This window comes from Gigantopelta aegis, chromosome 6 (genome assembly GCF_016097555.1).
Source record: "Gigantopelta aegis isolate Gae_Host chromosome 6, Gae_host_genome, whole genome shotgun sequence".
Classification (NCBI taxonomy): domain Eukaryota; kingdom Metazoa; phylum Mollusca; class Gastropoda; order Neomphalida; family Peltospiridae; genus Gigantopelta; species Gigantopelta aegis.
This window is the reverse complement of record NC_054704.1, coordinates 71,019,931-71,037,162: the sequence shown is the minus strand read 5'-3', so window position 1 is coordinate 71,037,162 and position 17,232 is coordinate 71,019,931. Positions and strand designations below refer to the sequence as shown.

The 17,232-nt window shown below is 39.9% G+C and overlaps 1 protein-coding gene across 2 annotated transcripts in view; it reads right to left on the bottom strand.

Moving 5' to 3' along the window:
- LOC121374324 overlaps positions 1–17,232 on the bottom strand; it is a 40,591-nt gene that overhangs the window by 15,771 nt on the left and 7,588 nt on the right. For both annotated transcript variants that reach the window (XM_041501383.1, XM_041501386.1), the window contains exons 2-5: positions 4,805–4,948; positions 1,674–1,756; positions 997–1,108; positions 281–403 (exon numbers count right to left, since the gene is read on the bottom strand). In XM_041501383.1, coding sequence (XP_041357317.1) covers positions 281–403; positions 997–1,108; positions 1,674–1,756; positions 4,805–4,948 — 462 coding nt within the window. The remainder of the gene's footprint in view (positions 1–280; positions 404–996; positions 1,109–1,673; positions 1,757–4,804; positions 4,949–17,232) is intronic.

Here is a 17,232-nt window from a genome sequence, read left to right as displayed (position 1 = left end):
TCTAAAAAAGGAGCGATATCTGTAACGGTGTTCGGGGGGGGGGGGGGGGATGCTCAACGGGAAGTTTTGAAATAAAGATGCTTAGATACGCTTTTTTCAGGGTTATTTTGTGTTGCATATTGCGAGTGATGAATTAAGGGGGGAGAGAGAGAGAGAGATCGAGAGAGAGAGAGAGAGAGAGAGAGAGAGAGAGAGAGAGAGAGAGAGAGAGAGAGAGAGAGAGACACACACACACAGACAGACAGACAGACAGAGTCAATGAATGTTGTAGATAACTCACTGATGGGCGGAAGATCCTCATCCTCCATGTCCCCGCTGTTGGGCTGTACCTCCAGCTCGATCCGCGTCACCAGCCGATACTTCTGTAGCAGAACCAGCGCTCGCTTGATGAAGCCGATGTAATCTGCAAATACACAAATGAGCTAATTAAATACTACTATGTCTGCCGTTGTTGAAACGCGATAGGACTTGGGTATCTGAACATTTCTCCCGTCACCTTCCCCCTGATAAATGTTCCCACCACAAGTTTCCTCGGTCCTGCCAGTCATTTTGCTCCCATAAATTCATTACTGAGTAAATAAGAATCTTACGCTTTGGTAGTATGGACGCTAACACTATCAAAACCGTATCTCTGTCAAATGGATGTTTTAACTATGTCGTAGCCCAGCTGTAAAGTGCTCGCTTGATGTGAGGTCGGTTTGGGATCGATCCCCGTCGGTGGGCCCGTTGGACTATTTCTCGTTCCAGCCAGTGCACCACGACTGGTATACCAAAGGCCGTGATATGTGCTATCCTGTCTGTGGGATGGTCCATATAAAAGATAACTACTACTAATGGAAAAATGTAGCTGGTTTCTTCTCAAAATGACCATATGTTTTGACATCCAATAGCCGATGATTAATAAATCAATGTACTGTAGTGGTGTCGTTAAACAAAACAAACCTGTATTTATTTAACAATGTCGCGAATTTACTAATGTTCAAATACGAATCTTACTCTTTGGCAGCGTGGACGCGTTGAAGAGTTCCTGGAAGTACTCTGTAGACATATTTTTCTTCTTGATGCCCTCCACGCCATTCCGAAACCAAAATCTCAGACACCATTTGTCCTGAAGATTAAAAACAAACGTTCTGTAGTTCACGTGCTGCTCTCTGGTAAATAACTGAGTCAGTTAAACATATACAGCGAAACCCCTCAAAAGTGGACACTCATGGCACGAAGTAAAAAGTATCACTTTCAGCATCGGTATCAGGTGCAGAGCATAAGATACATGCTTGAATCGCCAAACCGGTCTCGGTGGTGTCGTGGTTAAGCCATCGGAATTAAGGCTGGTAGGTACAGGGTTCGCAACCCGGTACCGGCTCCCACCCAGAGCGAGTTTTAACGACTCAGTGGGTAGGTGTAAGACCACTACACCCTCTTCTCCCACACTAACCACTAACCAACTAACCCACTGTCCTGGACAGACCGCCTACATAGCTAAGGTGTGTGTGCCCAGGGCAGCGTGCTTGAACCTTAATTGGATATAAGCACGAAAATAAGTTGAAATGAAAAATAAAATGAATCGTCAAAAATTTAAGGATATTAATAACATTGGCTCATTTACATATTACAACTCGTCAAATCGTTATTTGATAGTGTACGTGGCATGACCGACAACAGTGTTTTTCTACCTGTATTGAGCGATCTCGCTCTCTGTCGGCAATGTAGGCGAGGAACTCAATTCGGGCATCTTCCTCTTGAACACTGTCAAAATCTGTTTTGAAAAAAAATAATAAAAAAATAAATAAAACGAGAACATTTCAATAATTACTGTTTGACGACAAAGTAAACATAAAAGGATTGTACTGTACCACCAATTTCAATAAAGAACAGCAACTTAAATAACACAGAGTTCCTTTTCTCTCTCTCTCTCTCTCTCTCTCTCTCTCTCTCTCTCTCTCTCTCTCTCTCTCTCTCTCTCTCTCTCTCTCTCTCTCTCTCTCTCTCTCGGAATGGGGTGCGTGGGAGTGTGAACAGTCTCTATATACTTAGGGACGGGACGTTGCCCAGTGATAAAACGATCGGTCTAGGATCGATTCCCGTCGGTGAGTCCATTGAGCCATTTTGTTGTTATAGCCAGTGTACCACAACTGGTATGTCAAAGGCCGTGGTATGTGCTATCCTGTCTTTGGGGATGGTGCATATAAAAGATGCGTTGCTTCTAATAAAAAATGTAGCGGTTTTTTTCTATATGTCAGAATTACCAAATGTTTGACATACAGTAACCGATGATTAACAAATAAATGTGTTCTAGTCGTGTCGTTAAACAAAATAAATTTGTAACTATATACATGCTAAAAGTATAATCCTGCAGCTACGCGGTGACTAAGAGAACAGCAATGTGGATTTAAAAGCCGTCTGCTTCAAGTATTGATCAAGGTCAATGTCAAATAGTTGGTCTTTCGTCCATCTTGAACGTTAATAACTCAGCGTTTTGTAGAGATCAATATTAGTGACAATTGATAAACTACTTAGCGTCAAACACTCTCCAGGCATATACATGGATAAAAATGAGGGCTTTCGGCGACAATTGAAGTTTAATGAAAGAGTTCGGTTTGCATTTCTTAATATTACTCCTTGAAGTATTTTGCTACGCAGCTGCTAGGAGCTACTAGAGCGAAAAATTTGAGATGAGTGATTTGCTAAGAGCTGTCCTTCTTTGGTCGTATTTAATGCTGATGCTCTGAGGGATTTCACCGAACAAGAAACAACCAATCAATAATACTTGATTAAGCAAGACAGTAATTCCTCCGAAAAGAACCAGTTTGACGGAGATAATTGGCGACGAAGAGTTTCGATTTTTGTTTCACTGGCACTCTCTGGCATTCTCCTACCAAAAATAATCAAACAAAAAGAAATTATAATCAAATATATACCAATTTAGCAATCATTCAGACGAAGAGAGCTAATTTAAAGGATGCTATCACCAAAAACGTAAAAGATATAATTACCAAAACCTAAAGGAAAAGAAAGAAAGAAATGTTTTATTTAACGACGCACTCAACACATTTTTATTTATGGTTATATGGCGTCAAACATATGGTTAAGGATCACACATATATTGAGAGAGGAAACCCGCTGTGGCCATTTCATGGGCTACTCTTTTCGATTAACAGCAAGGGATCTTTTATATGCACCATCCCACAGACAGGATAATACATACCACGGCCTTTGTTACACCAGTTGTGGGGCACTGGCTGGAACGAGAAATAGCCCAATAGGTCCACCGACGAGTATCGATCCTAGACCGACAGCGCATCAAACGAACGCTTTACCATTGAGCTACGTCCCTCCCCAAAAACGTAATAAAGGATGTTATTGTCAAAAACATGACGGCAGCACACCACCATTTGTCGTGTCGTTACTTCTTGCAACAGCTTAGTCCGGTTTAGGAAATAGTTTATCATAAAAAAAAAAAAAAAAAAATACAGAATTATAACATGCCTTTTGAAATCTTTCTCTCTCTCCCCCCCCCCCCCCCCCATTTTGGACACATCTACCGGGGAATCTCGGAGGATCTGCCCAAGGCAATCGTGCTTGAACTTTCAGTGGATGTAAGCACGAGTCAAATGGTCGATTGATTGACGTCTTTCTTTGATGATTACAAGTAAGTTGACATATGTAGTATTTAAATAAACCATTGGTTTGAAGTAACTTGAGAACAACTGTGCAAGTTGTATAGTGCCACTTGTATAACAGCAACACGAGGCGGTGCTTTGAAATGAGAGCGGCTAATTGGACCAATTCGTGGTCGACCTATGCTCTTTTTTTTTTACACGGTACTTATCAGTTGAGAGCACTCCCTAAAATTAATAGTAACATGACCCTCTCGATAGTGTTGTATTTTTCACAGAATATAGTTCGACAAAGAAATTGTATTGAACTGCATGAAGTAATTAATGGTGGTGTGTAACCTTAAAGGTGTTATCACGGAGGAGGTAAACTATGTTATCACCAACAACGTAAAGGATGTTATCTCCAAAACTGTAAAGGGTGTTTTCACCAAAAACGTAAGTGATGTTATCACCAACAACATAAAGGGTGTTATTACCAACAACGTAAAGGGTGTTATTACCAACAACGTAAAGGGTGTTATCGCCAACAACGCAAAGGGCGTTATCGCCAACAACGCAAAGGGTCTTATCACCAACAACGCAAAGGGTGTTATCGCCAACAACGCAAATGGTGTTATCGCCAACAACGCAAAGGGTGTTATCACCAACAACGTACAGGGTGTTATCACCAACAACGTAAAGGGTGTTATCACCAACAACGCAAAGGGTGTTATCGCCAACAACGTAAAGGATGCTACTGTGGCCTTCCAAATCCACCAGCTGTTAAATGCGCAGGCGCGAATGCGCCATAAATAGGTTGCAGTCGACAAATTAAAAATATTTACATTGAAACTTCTTTTTGTTTTGACATAAGTAAATACACTGGCATGTGATACATTTAGGGGCGAGGTGTAGCCCACGCGCTCGCTGCGCGGTTGGTCTGGGATCGATCCTTGGCGGTAGGCCAATTTGATTTTTTTGCTGTGATATGTGCTGTCCTGTCTGTTGGATGGTGCACATAAAAGATCCCTTGCTACGAATGGAAAAATGTAGCGGGTTTCCTCTCTAAGACTATACGTCAAAATTACACATTTTTGATATCTAATAGCCGATTATTAATAAATCAATGTGCTCTTGTGGTGTCGTTTTTAACTTTTTGTGAAACATTTAATTTGATAAAATAATTTTTTTTTAAATGTTATACTTACTTTCAGCCATTTTATTAATAAGAATCCCCCTGTAAGGTCCTCCTGCCACGTGATGCACGTGACTATAATTTATGTCCGATTTCTTTTTTCTATCCAATCGGACCATGGCTTGTCCATTCTTTTTCATCGATGTCATCACAATTTCTGAAACACACAAACACTAAATAAATAAATATATAAAATAAATAAATAAATAAATAAATAAATAAATTAGTTAATTATAGGCTTGTATTTATTTTCAAATATTATAAGCTTAATCAAGTTAATAAGCCCTCATTTTAAAATTTTAAAAACATTGAAAACAATTTTGGAAACAATTGATTTCGTACAGGCCAGGATAGTTTAAAATGTTTTGCAGATGTTTAGGTCGTAGAATCAAACCTCCTTGGCGAACCCATTAGGTGTTTCCCCATCCCAACCAGTGCACCATGGCTGGTATAGCTAAGGCCGTGGTATGTGCTGACCTGTCTTTGGGAAAGTGAATATAAAAGACCCCATGCTACAAATGGAAAAAATGAAGGTTTCTTCTGAAAAATACGTGTCAGAATTTATAAATGTTTTACATCCAATACCCGATGATTAATAAATCAGCGTGCTGTAGTTGTGTCGTTAAACAACACAAACTTTAACTTCGAACTGACGAAACTAGACAAATGCAAATCCTTTAATCCTGATCATAGCTTAATTCAGTGCAACGACAGTTCAGATGCCATCCAGAATGAATACAGAACTTGAACATAACCCGGGTATTGACCAACTGACTTGATGGGTCATCTTAACATTGGCATGAATGTCACTATACTTAGCAGAAGGTGATTCATGAGGAAATATTAACATGGTAGCATGACCACACAGTTTTAACGAATTGTAATATTCACCCATCATGCGTAGAAAATACCAGAGTATGTGTGTGTGTGTGTGTGTATGTGTGTGTGTGTGTGTGTGTGTGTGTGCGCGCGCGCGCGCGCGCTCTCTCTCTCTCTCTCTCTCTCTCTGTATGTGTGTTCGTATACACACATATAAATACACATACTCTTTCTATCTCTCTCTCTCATTCTCATTCTCCCCCCCCCCCCTCTCTCTCTCTCTCTCTCTCTCTCTCTCTCTCTCTCTCTCTCTCTCTCTCTCTCTCTCTCTCTCTCTCTCTCTCGTATCACATACATATATCCTCTGGATTTGCATAAATGATTGCTAAAAAATTTAATTAGCATATTAGTTTCAAACGAAAAGTGGATTATTTTCTTTTTACTTTTTTTTCATTTTTTTTTTTCAATTTAGGTCACCGAGTGGCTGGTGGACTGACTATAACATGTCAAGATTATCCACGGGACAAAATACCGTATTGATCGATTAGGACTGGCGTAATAAAATCAAACACTCAAGCACTTCACAGTGCCGCGGAGGTAGCGTGGGGCACTACTATTAGAAAGTAGTCCCCTGTGTCTGCGCTGTTAAGTACGTCGTGAAGGAGAAGCTGTCGGCAGAGGGCAAACCAATGATTTACCGCCATTTTAAACTGGATTTAATCTATGTAACAGCAGCTGTATGTAATAAATTCCAAACGCCTAGATGACTTTGTTTGTGTAATTCTCAACTAATTTGTAACCAATCCTAAACTGTTGTGTTTATTTTGTTTACATCAGTACAGTTGATACGGTTAATGTGATAAACAAGTACTTTTTTCCAAACGCTATCCGAGTCAAAAAACGTATATACTTGCGATGGTAATATAGCGTAAGTTTTGTGCTGAAATTTCAAGGTCATAATATGAATGGATTAGTATGAACTGAAACACGCTGCTAGTCTGTTGACAAATAAAATTGCCTTGAACTTTGTCACTTATATGCGCTAGCATATTATGATGCAATTTATTTTCGTGTTTATAGCCAACTAGGCTTCAAGCACATTATCACAGGCCTTTGAACATTGCACAGTTGGTCGTTTCGTTCGCGCGTTGCTCGCGAAAATCTAATTTTGGGTAATCTATTTTTTGTTATCGCAGAATGTAGGGCACCATTTACATGAATGCAAAAAAAGGAGATGAGTTACCTGAATTTATATTTCCATAAGCCATAAATGGGTTACACAAACTTTCAATTTTTAGAAGCGTGTTATCCTGCACTCAATTTTAATGGTGGGTCACGTATGTGATCTGTATTTTTAAACCCATCGATAAAAAAAAAAAAATAGGCGTAAAAATATTGCTAAAAGTGAACACATTAAAAAAATGTGTACCAACGGTGTAATGTGGAAGTCATTTCAATAACAAATACTGCGACGAGAATAAAGATGCAAACCTGTGCATATAAACAGACGTCGATTGTGAACCGTAAACGAACCCCAGGTAGCAAGTAAGCAGATGCTATATTTAGCTAAAACCAGTTATCTCATCAAGAAACCTCACATCAGTCCCACCCACACGTAGACATCGAAAAAGCACAGAAGCAACGGGGTGTAGGTGTGTACCGCTATAGATTTAATTTGATTTTCAACTGAGGAGGAGGGTAATGCATTATCTTCAGAGTTGAGAGGGCAGGACCCCCTGCTGGAAAATGAAATATATAATATATGTATGCATGCAGGTGCCGATCCAGTGGGAGGGTGCTAAGGGTGCTGATGGTGCACACATTCATAAATATTGAAATGCCCTAAACAAATCAATTGGTTAGTAGCTGAATACAATATTTATTGGTTTTTAATGGGGAACATAGACTATCTTAGCTTGATTTTTTTTTCTGGGGAAAATTACCATACATATAATGCAAGTTAGTGCACTTTTGTATATTGTAAGTGTTCCTTTTATACATTGCACCCCCTCTCTGAATAATGTAACCAACCCTAGAAAAAAATCCTGGAACCGGTTCTGAGATGTACATTATGTTGACGAAACCACGTTATCTCATATTACACCCAGTCATGCAGCAAGACAGCCTTATTTACAACATAATTATCATGTATAAACGTGCGGTACATTATGTTCAAGCAACCACATGATATTTATTATGACACAAAGCCACCCCTCGTATATATAAATATAAACATGTGCAGTGAAACCTCTCAAAACCAGACCCTCTGTAAACCGGAATTCCTTCAAAACCGGACGTTTTTCATGGTCTTTTTTTAAATATATGTGCAGAAGAGAACCTCTCTAAACTGGATACTCTCAAAACCGGACGTTTTACTTGTTCTCGAGGGTGTCCGGTTTAGAGGAGTTCCACTGTATATGCAACAACCCTTTAACATAACTACACAATAATGTACGAGCCCCCACAGATCTCGTTAAAGACAGAGCGAGCCCTTGGTTTCGGTCTACTTCGTTTCTTCATGTCATTATGTAAAATTTAATAGGTTTTTTTTATGTAAATAAATAGATGTTTATTATGTAAGCCGTCTTTCCCCTTTATATTATAAGTATGGCCCATTAGGTCTACTGCTGCCGTGGCGTGATTTTAGTGTTAGTATTAACTTGAGGTTTGGGCACGCTGTCCTTGACACAAACACACACACACAGAGCAAACACACACACAGAGCAAACACACAAACACACACACACACACACACAGAGCAAACACATACAGACACACACACACACAGAGAGAGAGAGAGAGAGAGAGAGCGGAGAGAAGAGAGAGAGAGAGAGGGAGAGAGAGAGAGAGAGAGAGAGAGAGAGAGAGAGAGAGAGAGACAGACAGACAGACAGACAGACATAAACATAGACACGCACAGAGAGAGAGAGAGAGAGAGAGAGGGAGAGAGAGAGAGAGAGGGAGAGAGAGGAGGGGCAGAGCGGGAAGGGCAGAGAGGAGAGAGAGAGAGAGAGAGAGAGAGAGATCAGCTATTTAGGCTGTATATGTAGGACATGGTTTCGTTATAAATCAGCCCATTATCTTCCAGACTTAAGAGTTAAGTCCAAAACACACCAAAGCTCGGTCTGGGTCTGGGTATGATGAGTATGACGCTGTCAAAATAGTCCAGGTTCTGATGTCGTCGAGAGTCCCTGAGAGAGGAGAGAGGGGGGGGGGGGGGGGGGGGGGGGCGTAGACCAGTAATAAAGCACTCGCTTGATGTGCGGTCGGTTTGGGATCGATCCCCGTCGGTGGGCCCATTGGGCTATATTCTCGTGCACCACGACTGGTATATCAAAGGCCGTGATATGTGTTATCCTGTCTGTGGGATGGTGCATATAAAAGATCCCTTGCTGCTAATCGAATAGAGTAGCCCATTAAGTGGCGACAACGGGTTTCCTCTCTCAATATCCGTGTGGTCCTTAACCATATGTCCGACGCCATATAACCGTACATAAAATGTGTTGAATGCGTCGTTAAATAAAAAATTTCCTTCATTCCTATGTCGTCTGCTGCCAGATATGTAGGTTACGCTTGCATATACGCTGTGTGGTTTGTCGCATTCGATTCAGTGTGTTTCTTTTTCGACTAGTATCCTACTCGCCAGAGAGCAGTTTTGGTGTTTTGGGCTTTTGTGGTTTTAACAACTTCACCAGAAACAATCCTTGAGCTGCGTGTTTCTTGAGGTCCCCAAGGGCGGATTTAGGAAATATTTTAAGGAGGGAACCAGACCAAGGGCAAAAAGGCACACGAACCAACTCCCTGAAAAGGGCACTTTAATTAAAATTGGTAACAAACTGTTGAAAAGAAGGGACATTTTTTTTTTTTTAGGGGACAGGTTCCCCTATCCCCCTCCCCTGGATCTACCTTTGGGCCCTTGTTGGGAGTGATGTCAGTGTCCTTTTGTATTAAACTTTACCCCTCCATTTAAAAAATCTCACAACTTTGCGGTCTCGTAACTTGCATTGCAAAAAGCCATGCAAGGACAATGTCATGTTGCTTAAGAGACTTTGTAAATGAGGCCCCAGACCCTGATTTCTTTCCTAAAAAAAATTAAACTGTTCTCTTTCATTCCAAATTTTAATATAAATATTATGTTCTGTAAATGTTTTGTGCATCAGTTACCTATTCTCTGATTGGGTTCTGCCCCCCCCCCCCCCCCGTCTCAATAAGTGTCTTACGACTGATATAACAAAGCCCATGGTAGACCTATGCGCTGTCCTGTCTGTGGGAAAGTGCATAAATCCCTTGCTGCTAATAGAAAAATACCGACCATCGGTTCACCTCTCGCTTCCGGCTCCCACTCGGAGCGAATTTAACGATTCAATGGGTAGGTGTAAAGCCACTACACTGATTTCTCTCTCATTAACCACTAACCCTCTGTCCTGGACAGACAGTCCAGATAGCTGAGGTGTGTGTGTGCCCAGGATAGCGTGCTTAAAGCTTAATTGGATATAAATACAAAAATAACTATACATGAAATGGAAAAATTAAGCGGGTGTCCTTTACGTGTCACAATGACCAAATATATCACATCCAATAGCCTATGATTAATACAGCAATGTGCCCAAGAGGTGTCGTTAAACAAAATAAACTTTCAGATACCTTACTTTTTTGGTTTTATCTAAAAAAAAACCCACTTAAAAACCCAAACAAAACAACCCCAAAAAAACAACCCAACAAACAAACAAAAAACCCAACGTTGCATGCATGAACCAGCTGATAAAGGAGAGAAGGTGAATTTATAATGACGCAGAGTGTAGGCTCAGGTCTCAGAGCTATGCTGACGTGCACAAGATTAAAACTAACAAACTTGGCTGTGCTAATATTTGTTTTGTTCTCGCCAGGTAGAAACCAGTGGGTGGGTTGACGGGTGGGCGGTGAGAAATAAAAAAGTAAAATGTGAGTACAGAGGTAGTGTTTGGAGGGGGTGAGGTGGGCGTTCTTTATTTTTTTATTTACTTATTTTTTAACGCAAACTGTGTAAAAAAAAAAAAGTCAAACCTGCTCAGTCGACTATCTCTAGAAAGCTGAGACTACTGGAAAATTCTCTAAAATAATCAGTGTAACATGTTTTTGTGCGCTATTTGTTCTCCATCAGTCAAAACCGTCGGTTTTACCCATTCCAACCAGCGTCCTTCAACTGGTATACCAAAGGCTGTGGTGTATGCTGTTCTATGAGAAAAATGCATTATAAACTGATGTGGAAAAAAAAAAAAAAAAAAAAAAATATGGGGTCACACAATGTCGGGAAGTTAAAGCCCGTTACTGACATTCAATCTCGCATTACTGACGTGAAGACAAGACGAGACATATTACGTCTTCGTGCTTTTTTTTATTAGGACGCTGACAGTAAATGAAATTCGATCAAGTGTTACCTTATTTCTTTTTGTCATTACATAAAAGATTATGTGTTGTTATTCGGTAGGTTTAATTAACATATCTGGCAGCAGTGAATTTCGTCTCCCACTATCTAGAAACTGTCTAATAGCCATATATATTATTATTACATAGGCGTCGGAATTAAGATGTCAACAATTGGGGTGGGGGGGGGGGGGGGGGGGGGGGCGAGGTCTATATATTAATTCCCCTTTGAACTGGAGGGGGGTCAATCTGTTTTATGTTTTTCTATATACACTTGTTTTCTCTGTTGTTGTGGGTGGGATGTGTGTATGTGTGTGTGTGTGTGGGGGGGGGGGGTTGGGGTTTTTTTGGGGTCTTGTTTGGGTTTTTCTCTTTTTTGCTGCTGTTTTTTGTGTGTGTGAGTCTTTTATGTTTTGTGTGGGTTTTTTGTTTATTTTCTTTCTTTTTTCTTTTATTGTGGGGTTTTTTTTTGTGTAAAATAATCTTTAGTGAATCAGCTGTGGTGTCGTCACGTGACAACATTGTCTAACCAGCTAACAATGACATCAACGACGCCAGTCTCTATCGCGCGATCTACAACACAAACATCGTGCACTGCGCAGTCAGCGTAAACAGGCTTTTAACAACCCGCCATTTTCAACACTGGCTATTGATGTACGAAACCTGCCAAGCTTTTGGCCACTGTAGCTCTAGAAACAACATACATTTATCAGACAATAATCACCAAGCGATTCTTCGTTAATCTTACTCGGCTACCCCCCCCCCCCCCCCCCCCCCCCCCCCCAAAAAAAAAAAAAAAAAACAACAAAAAAAAACCCCAAAACAAAACAAACAAAAAACAAACAATAAAACAACAACAAACAAACAAACAAATACAAAAAACGCCAAACTCCCCCGCCCCAACAAACCCCCAACAAAAAACCCAAACAACCTCCCTCCCAAAAAAAACACAAAAAAAAAACAACAAAAAAAACAACCAACAACCCCCACACAAACAAAAAACAAACAACAACCAAAACCACAACGGATTTTTAAATATATATAATATCATGAGTATTTCTAGAAAGCGGTTAATTAGGTCATTGTTGTGGGGTTTTTTTAAATTGATATTTCCTGTATTGGAATTATATATCATAATTTGCTGATCACATTTTTACCCATCCGTTGTAAGAACACCATGCGCTATTTGAGATACAACACGGTAATAACTAAATGTATATATATGTGTGTCCTATTCATTTAAAGACATACATTTGGTTACTATTATATGCCACAGTCATACGATCCAATAAAATAATCATGATCAAAATTGATTGCTCTGTGACGTACAAGTTAACCTGAAATTGATTGCTAGATGTAACGCATAAGCGAAGTGCAAGTGCAAGCGTCGTAATGAAGGTTTAGTTAGAAAAGATTTATTTTAAACATAATTTTTGAAAATATGTAAGAAATAAAAAACAGCATTCTTGTCCATTATGCTAGGATCAGACTGTCAACTGCCAGAAGAAAATCGGCCAACTTGACAGTTGCGTTGTAATTTCCCCCAACTCTCAGATTAACAATTAATGGGTTACATTACGACGAGAATCGAGTTGTAAGAGCGCTCAAACTAGCAACTGTACAGTCGTAGATGTCGTGACAACAGAAAGTTGACCATCTTTCTCCTGGCAGTTGGTAGTCTGAGACTAGCATTAGAAACCAGTTATCTTACAAATGGTTTTTATTTTTAAAAATTAAAAAAAAAACCCAACGGAATCCAACTCGCTTTCGCTTGTTAGATACCTATTGAAACAATTTATAAGATATATGGTATTTAACAGCCCTGCATGTAATTAACACTATTTTCTGTTAACCACGCTGAATAAAATATTTCATTTTTTATGTTTCTGTTTGTAATAATAATAAAAAATATTTTTAAATCGATGATATTAACGTTGTTTTACAGTCGCTGAAAATTTAACAGCAGATAATTAAAATTCAAGGAAAAGGAAGACTTCTTTAACGATACCCCAACAAATTCTCATGCATTTAGAATTTACCAAAGTCAAGGCGATAAACTCTGTACCAAAACTAATGCCCAAAATATGCAAGACCAAATTAAGTACGTACATGCTGACCACCAAAACATTTCACCCCAAAATCACTTTAATGTGATTAAAATAACTTGAAATACATTTTTAAAAATAGCTGTAACCCTGTCAGTACCAGTACAGCACTAAAAAGACACCTGTCCAAAGTTCAACCAATAGTTTTTCGCTACCATTAGCAAACTAAACTGTAAATCGGTTTACTGGCCTCAGATTGGTTGTCCAAAATCCGGAAATTTGTCCGCGCAAGTAGTTTGCTGTTTGACTGTGATTATTTCATGGCAGACAGCTATGAAGTGGCAACTATTTGATTGAAGTGACAGGGCAGAGGATGTAGTTTGTAAACATGTGTAACTTGTTGACATTGAAGACTTGTTTGTGGTAATTCCGGCCCATGCAAAAGTAGTGCTTTTTGTATAAAATGGGTGTACTCCGGGCTGGTTTAGAGGGTGTGTTTGTTTAAACCAATATGCTAGGAGAAAGAGCTGGACAATATAAGTTGTAGAAGCATCACGAGGGGTATATGGCTTTTTATGTACCCTCTGTGTGTTCTTTTACCCCGAGCCGAAGGCGAGGGGGTAAAAGAGCACACAGAGGGTACATAAAAAGCCATACCCCGAGAGATGCTTCTACAACGAATTTATCTTGCCGACATGTTAAATCATATAGCCAAATAATCAAAATAACGCCAGACAATAATTGTTAACAATTTATTAACGGAGCTTTACCACGCGGACGCGAACGAAACCACTTGCCAGTGACAAAAAAACAGTTCCATAGATAAACGAGTTTTTAACTTCAAATGTTTGTAATACGAAATTGTCTGAAACAGATATGTATACTTGACTGATTATCAATGTTATTTATAATCTAATTGTTGCTTTAGCATTAACTGGGGTGGCTGGAAACTGTTGGAAATTACAGACGGGGTATAAGAGAATTTGGCTCCGCCCACAGGGGTATAAGGGATTTGTCCAACGGCAAACAACCAATGAGATTAAAGAATGTTACATGAAGGGGAGATAACAGGGGTTGTCCTTTCCAGGGTATGTGTCTCCCAGGCAGGCAAAGGTACATACAAAAATCCACGGGCCTGCTGATATTAATAAAAATGTTATAGCCATTAAGGCTATATAGAAACATTTAGCGAAATTAATTGTGGTCTGAGGCCTACTGTAGGCCTAGCGTAAAAAACAGTCTAGCGTTGGAGATCTGTCAAGCGGTTGAATGAAAGTACCCTGCTGTGTCCAAATTATTGAGATCTTCAAAGCATTGCTGATTCTATTTAATCAACGACTACTAGGGGTACCACATATTGTAATTGTGACAGTTGTTCCCTCGGTGTAACCAGTGCAGCACAACTGATCAAAGGCCGTGGTATGTGCTTTCCTGACTATGGGAAAGTGCGTATAAAAGATCCCTTGCTGCATTAAGGAAAATGTAGAGGGTTTCCTCTGAGGCCTACGAGTCGGAATTACCATATGTTTGACATCCAATAGCCGATGATTAATTAATCAATGTGCTCTAGTGGTGTCGTTAAATAAAACAAAAGTTTGTTCCCTTGGTGGTGTCGTTGTTAAGGCATCGGATTTTAGACTTGTAGGCACAGGGTTCGCGGGACCGGCTCCCACCCAGAACGAGTTTAAACGACTCAATGGGTAGGAGTAAGATCATTATACCCACTTCTCTCTTACAACCCACTAATTATATAACCCTCTGTAGTGAACAGACAGCTCAGATAGCTGATGCCAGTGCCAAGGACAGCGTGCTTGGACCTTACTTGAATATAAGCACGAAAATAACTATCAATGAATGAATGGTCTTTATACCATATATTGTAATTACGACATTTGGTCCCTATGCCACATATTGTAATTGTGACATTTGGTCCCTATGCCACATATTGTAATTGTGACATTTGGTCCCTATGCCACATATTATTGTGACATTTGGTCTCTATACCACATATTGTAATTGTGACATTTGGTCCCTATGCCACATATTGTAATTGTGACATTTGGTCCCTATGCCACATATTGTAATTGTGACATTTAGTCCCCAGAAGTGACAGAAGGAAATAATCCAATATGTCAAACTTAGAGTAGTTTTGACATATGCTCCACAAATTGTCGTTGATATTACCTGTATATACGTCAAACATGACAATGACAGCACGTACCATGACCGTTAATGATATTCAGTACAAGTCAAACATTGTAGATGGACATTTGGTCCATATATCTATAAAGACTATTGATAATATTCAAATACAAGTCCAAAATGACATTGACAACACGTACAATGGCCGTATATAATATTCAATACAGTTTGTTTTGTTTAACGGCATCACTAGAGCACATTGATTACTTAATCATCGGCTATTGGGAATCAAACATTTTGTAATTCTGACACGTAGTCAACAGAGGAAACCCGCTACATTTTTCCTAATGCAGCAAAAGATCTTTTATATACACTTTCCAACAGACAGTCAAACATTGTGGTTGTGACATTTGATCCATAGATCTATAACGACCGTTATAGCATGTACCATGACCTTTATTAATTTTTATCTTCCAGTTGCGGGGCATTCGTTGTAACCTGCTTATATTCAATTAAAGTTCAAGCACGCTGTCCTGGACACACACACACACACACACACACACACACACACACACACACACACACACACCTCAGCTATCTGGGCTGTCTGCCCAGAACAGTGAGTTAGTTGTTAGTGAGAGAGAAGAGGGTGTCGTGGTCTTACACCTAGCAAGTGAGTCGTTAAACCTTGCTCTGGGTGGGAGCAGGTACCGGGCTGCGAACCCAGTACCTACCAGACTTATATCCGATGTCTTAACAAAGACATCACCAAGTCCTGCAGGGAGATATTCTAATGACTACACCGAGGAATATCGACCCCACGACCTACAACACCTCGAACGAGGGGCGAGACGTAGCCCAGTGGTACAGCGCTCGCTTGATGCGCGGTCGGTTTGAGATCGATCCCCGGCAGTGGGCCCATTGCGCTATTTCTCGGTCCAGCCAGTGCACCACGATTGGTACATCAAAGGCCGTGGTATATGCTATCCTGTCTATGGGATGGTGCATATAAAAGATCCCTAGCTGCTAATCGAAAAAGAGTAGCCCATGAAGTGGCGACAGCGGGTTTCCTCTCTCAATATCTGTGTGGTCCTTAACCATATGTCTGACGCCATATAACTGTATATAAAATGTGTTGAGTGCGTCGTTAAATAAAACATTTCCTTCCTTCCTTCCTCGAGCGAACGTTAGACCACTGACCACGTGTCGCTGCTTAATTGCTGAAGGAATGTTAGTCTCCAAACACTGTTGACATGTCCGTTCTTTTAACAGCTATCTCAGTGAAAACTACAATAGACTACACACCAAACATGTCAATACGAACCATGTCAAATCGAATTTTTGCGCTGTGGTGTATAAAAACCGGATATTAACTGACATTTATAGAAACAAGCTGCCGGCATTTATAATTGATATCTGGTGAAGTGAAATAGAATTACAGCTGACACATAGGATTAAAACCGTGATCGCTGACACAGCCACGAGGTTTTGTTAATTAAAAATATTTAGTTAAAACTAAAAATAATAATTTAAAAAATGCAAATGTAGCAGCCCTTTCAAAGTGAGAATCTAGAGCTATATATGTTACTTTCGTTCGCTTCGGCCTCGGTGGCGTCGTGGTTAAGCCATTGAACATAAAGCTGGTTCGCAGCCCGGTACCGAGTCCCACACAGAGCGAGTTTTAATGACTCAATGGGTAGGTGTAAGGCCACTACACCCTCTTCTCTCTCACTAACCATTAACAATTAACAACTAAGCTACTGTCCTGGGCAGACAGCCCAGATAGCTGAGGTCTGTGCCCAACACAGAGTGCTTGAACATTAATTGAATATAAACACGAAAATAAGTTGAAATGAAAATGAAAATCGCTTTACAAATTTATTTATTTTTTATCTCATCGTCATTCCATATCGCTCCATATCTGAAATCAACAATTATCAACAGCTGTCTGGATTTAGGAATTTAAGTATTATTGTCAGATGATTGAATGAATAGGTCATCTATACTCCGTACTAGCATACTGCGAAGGTAA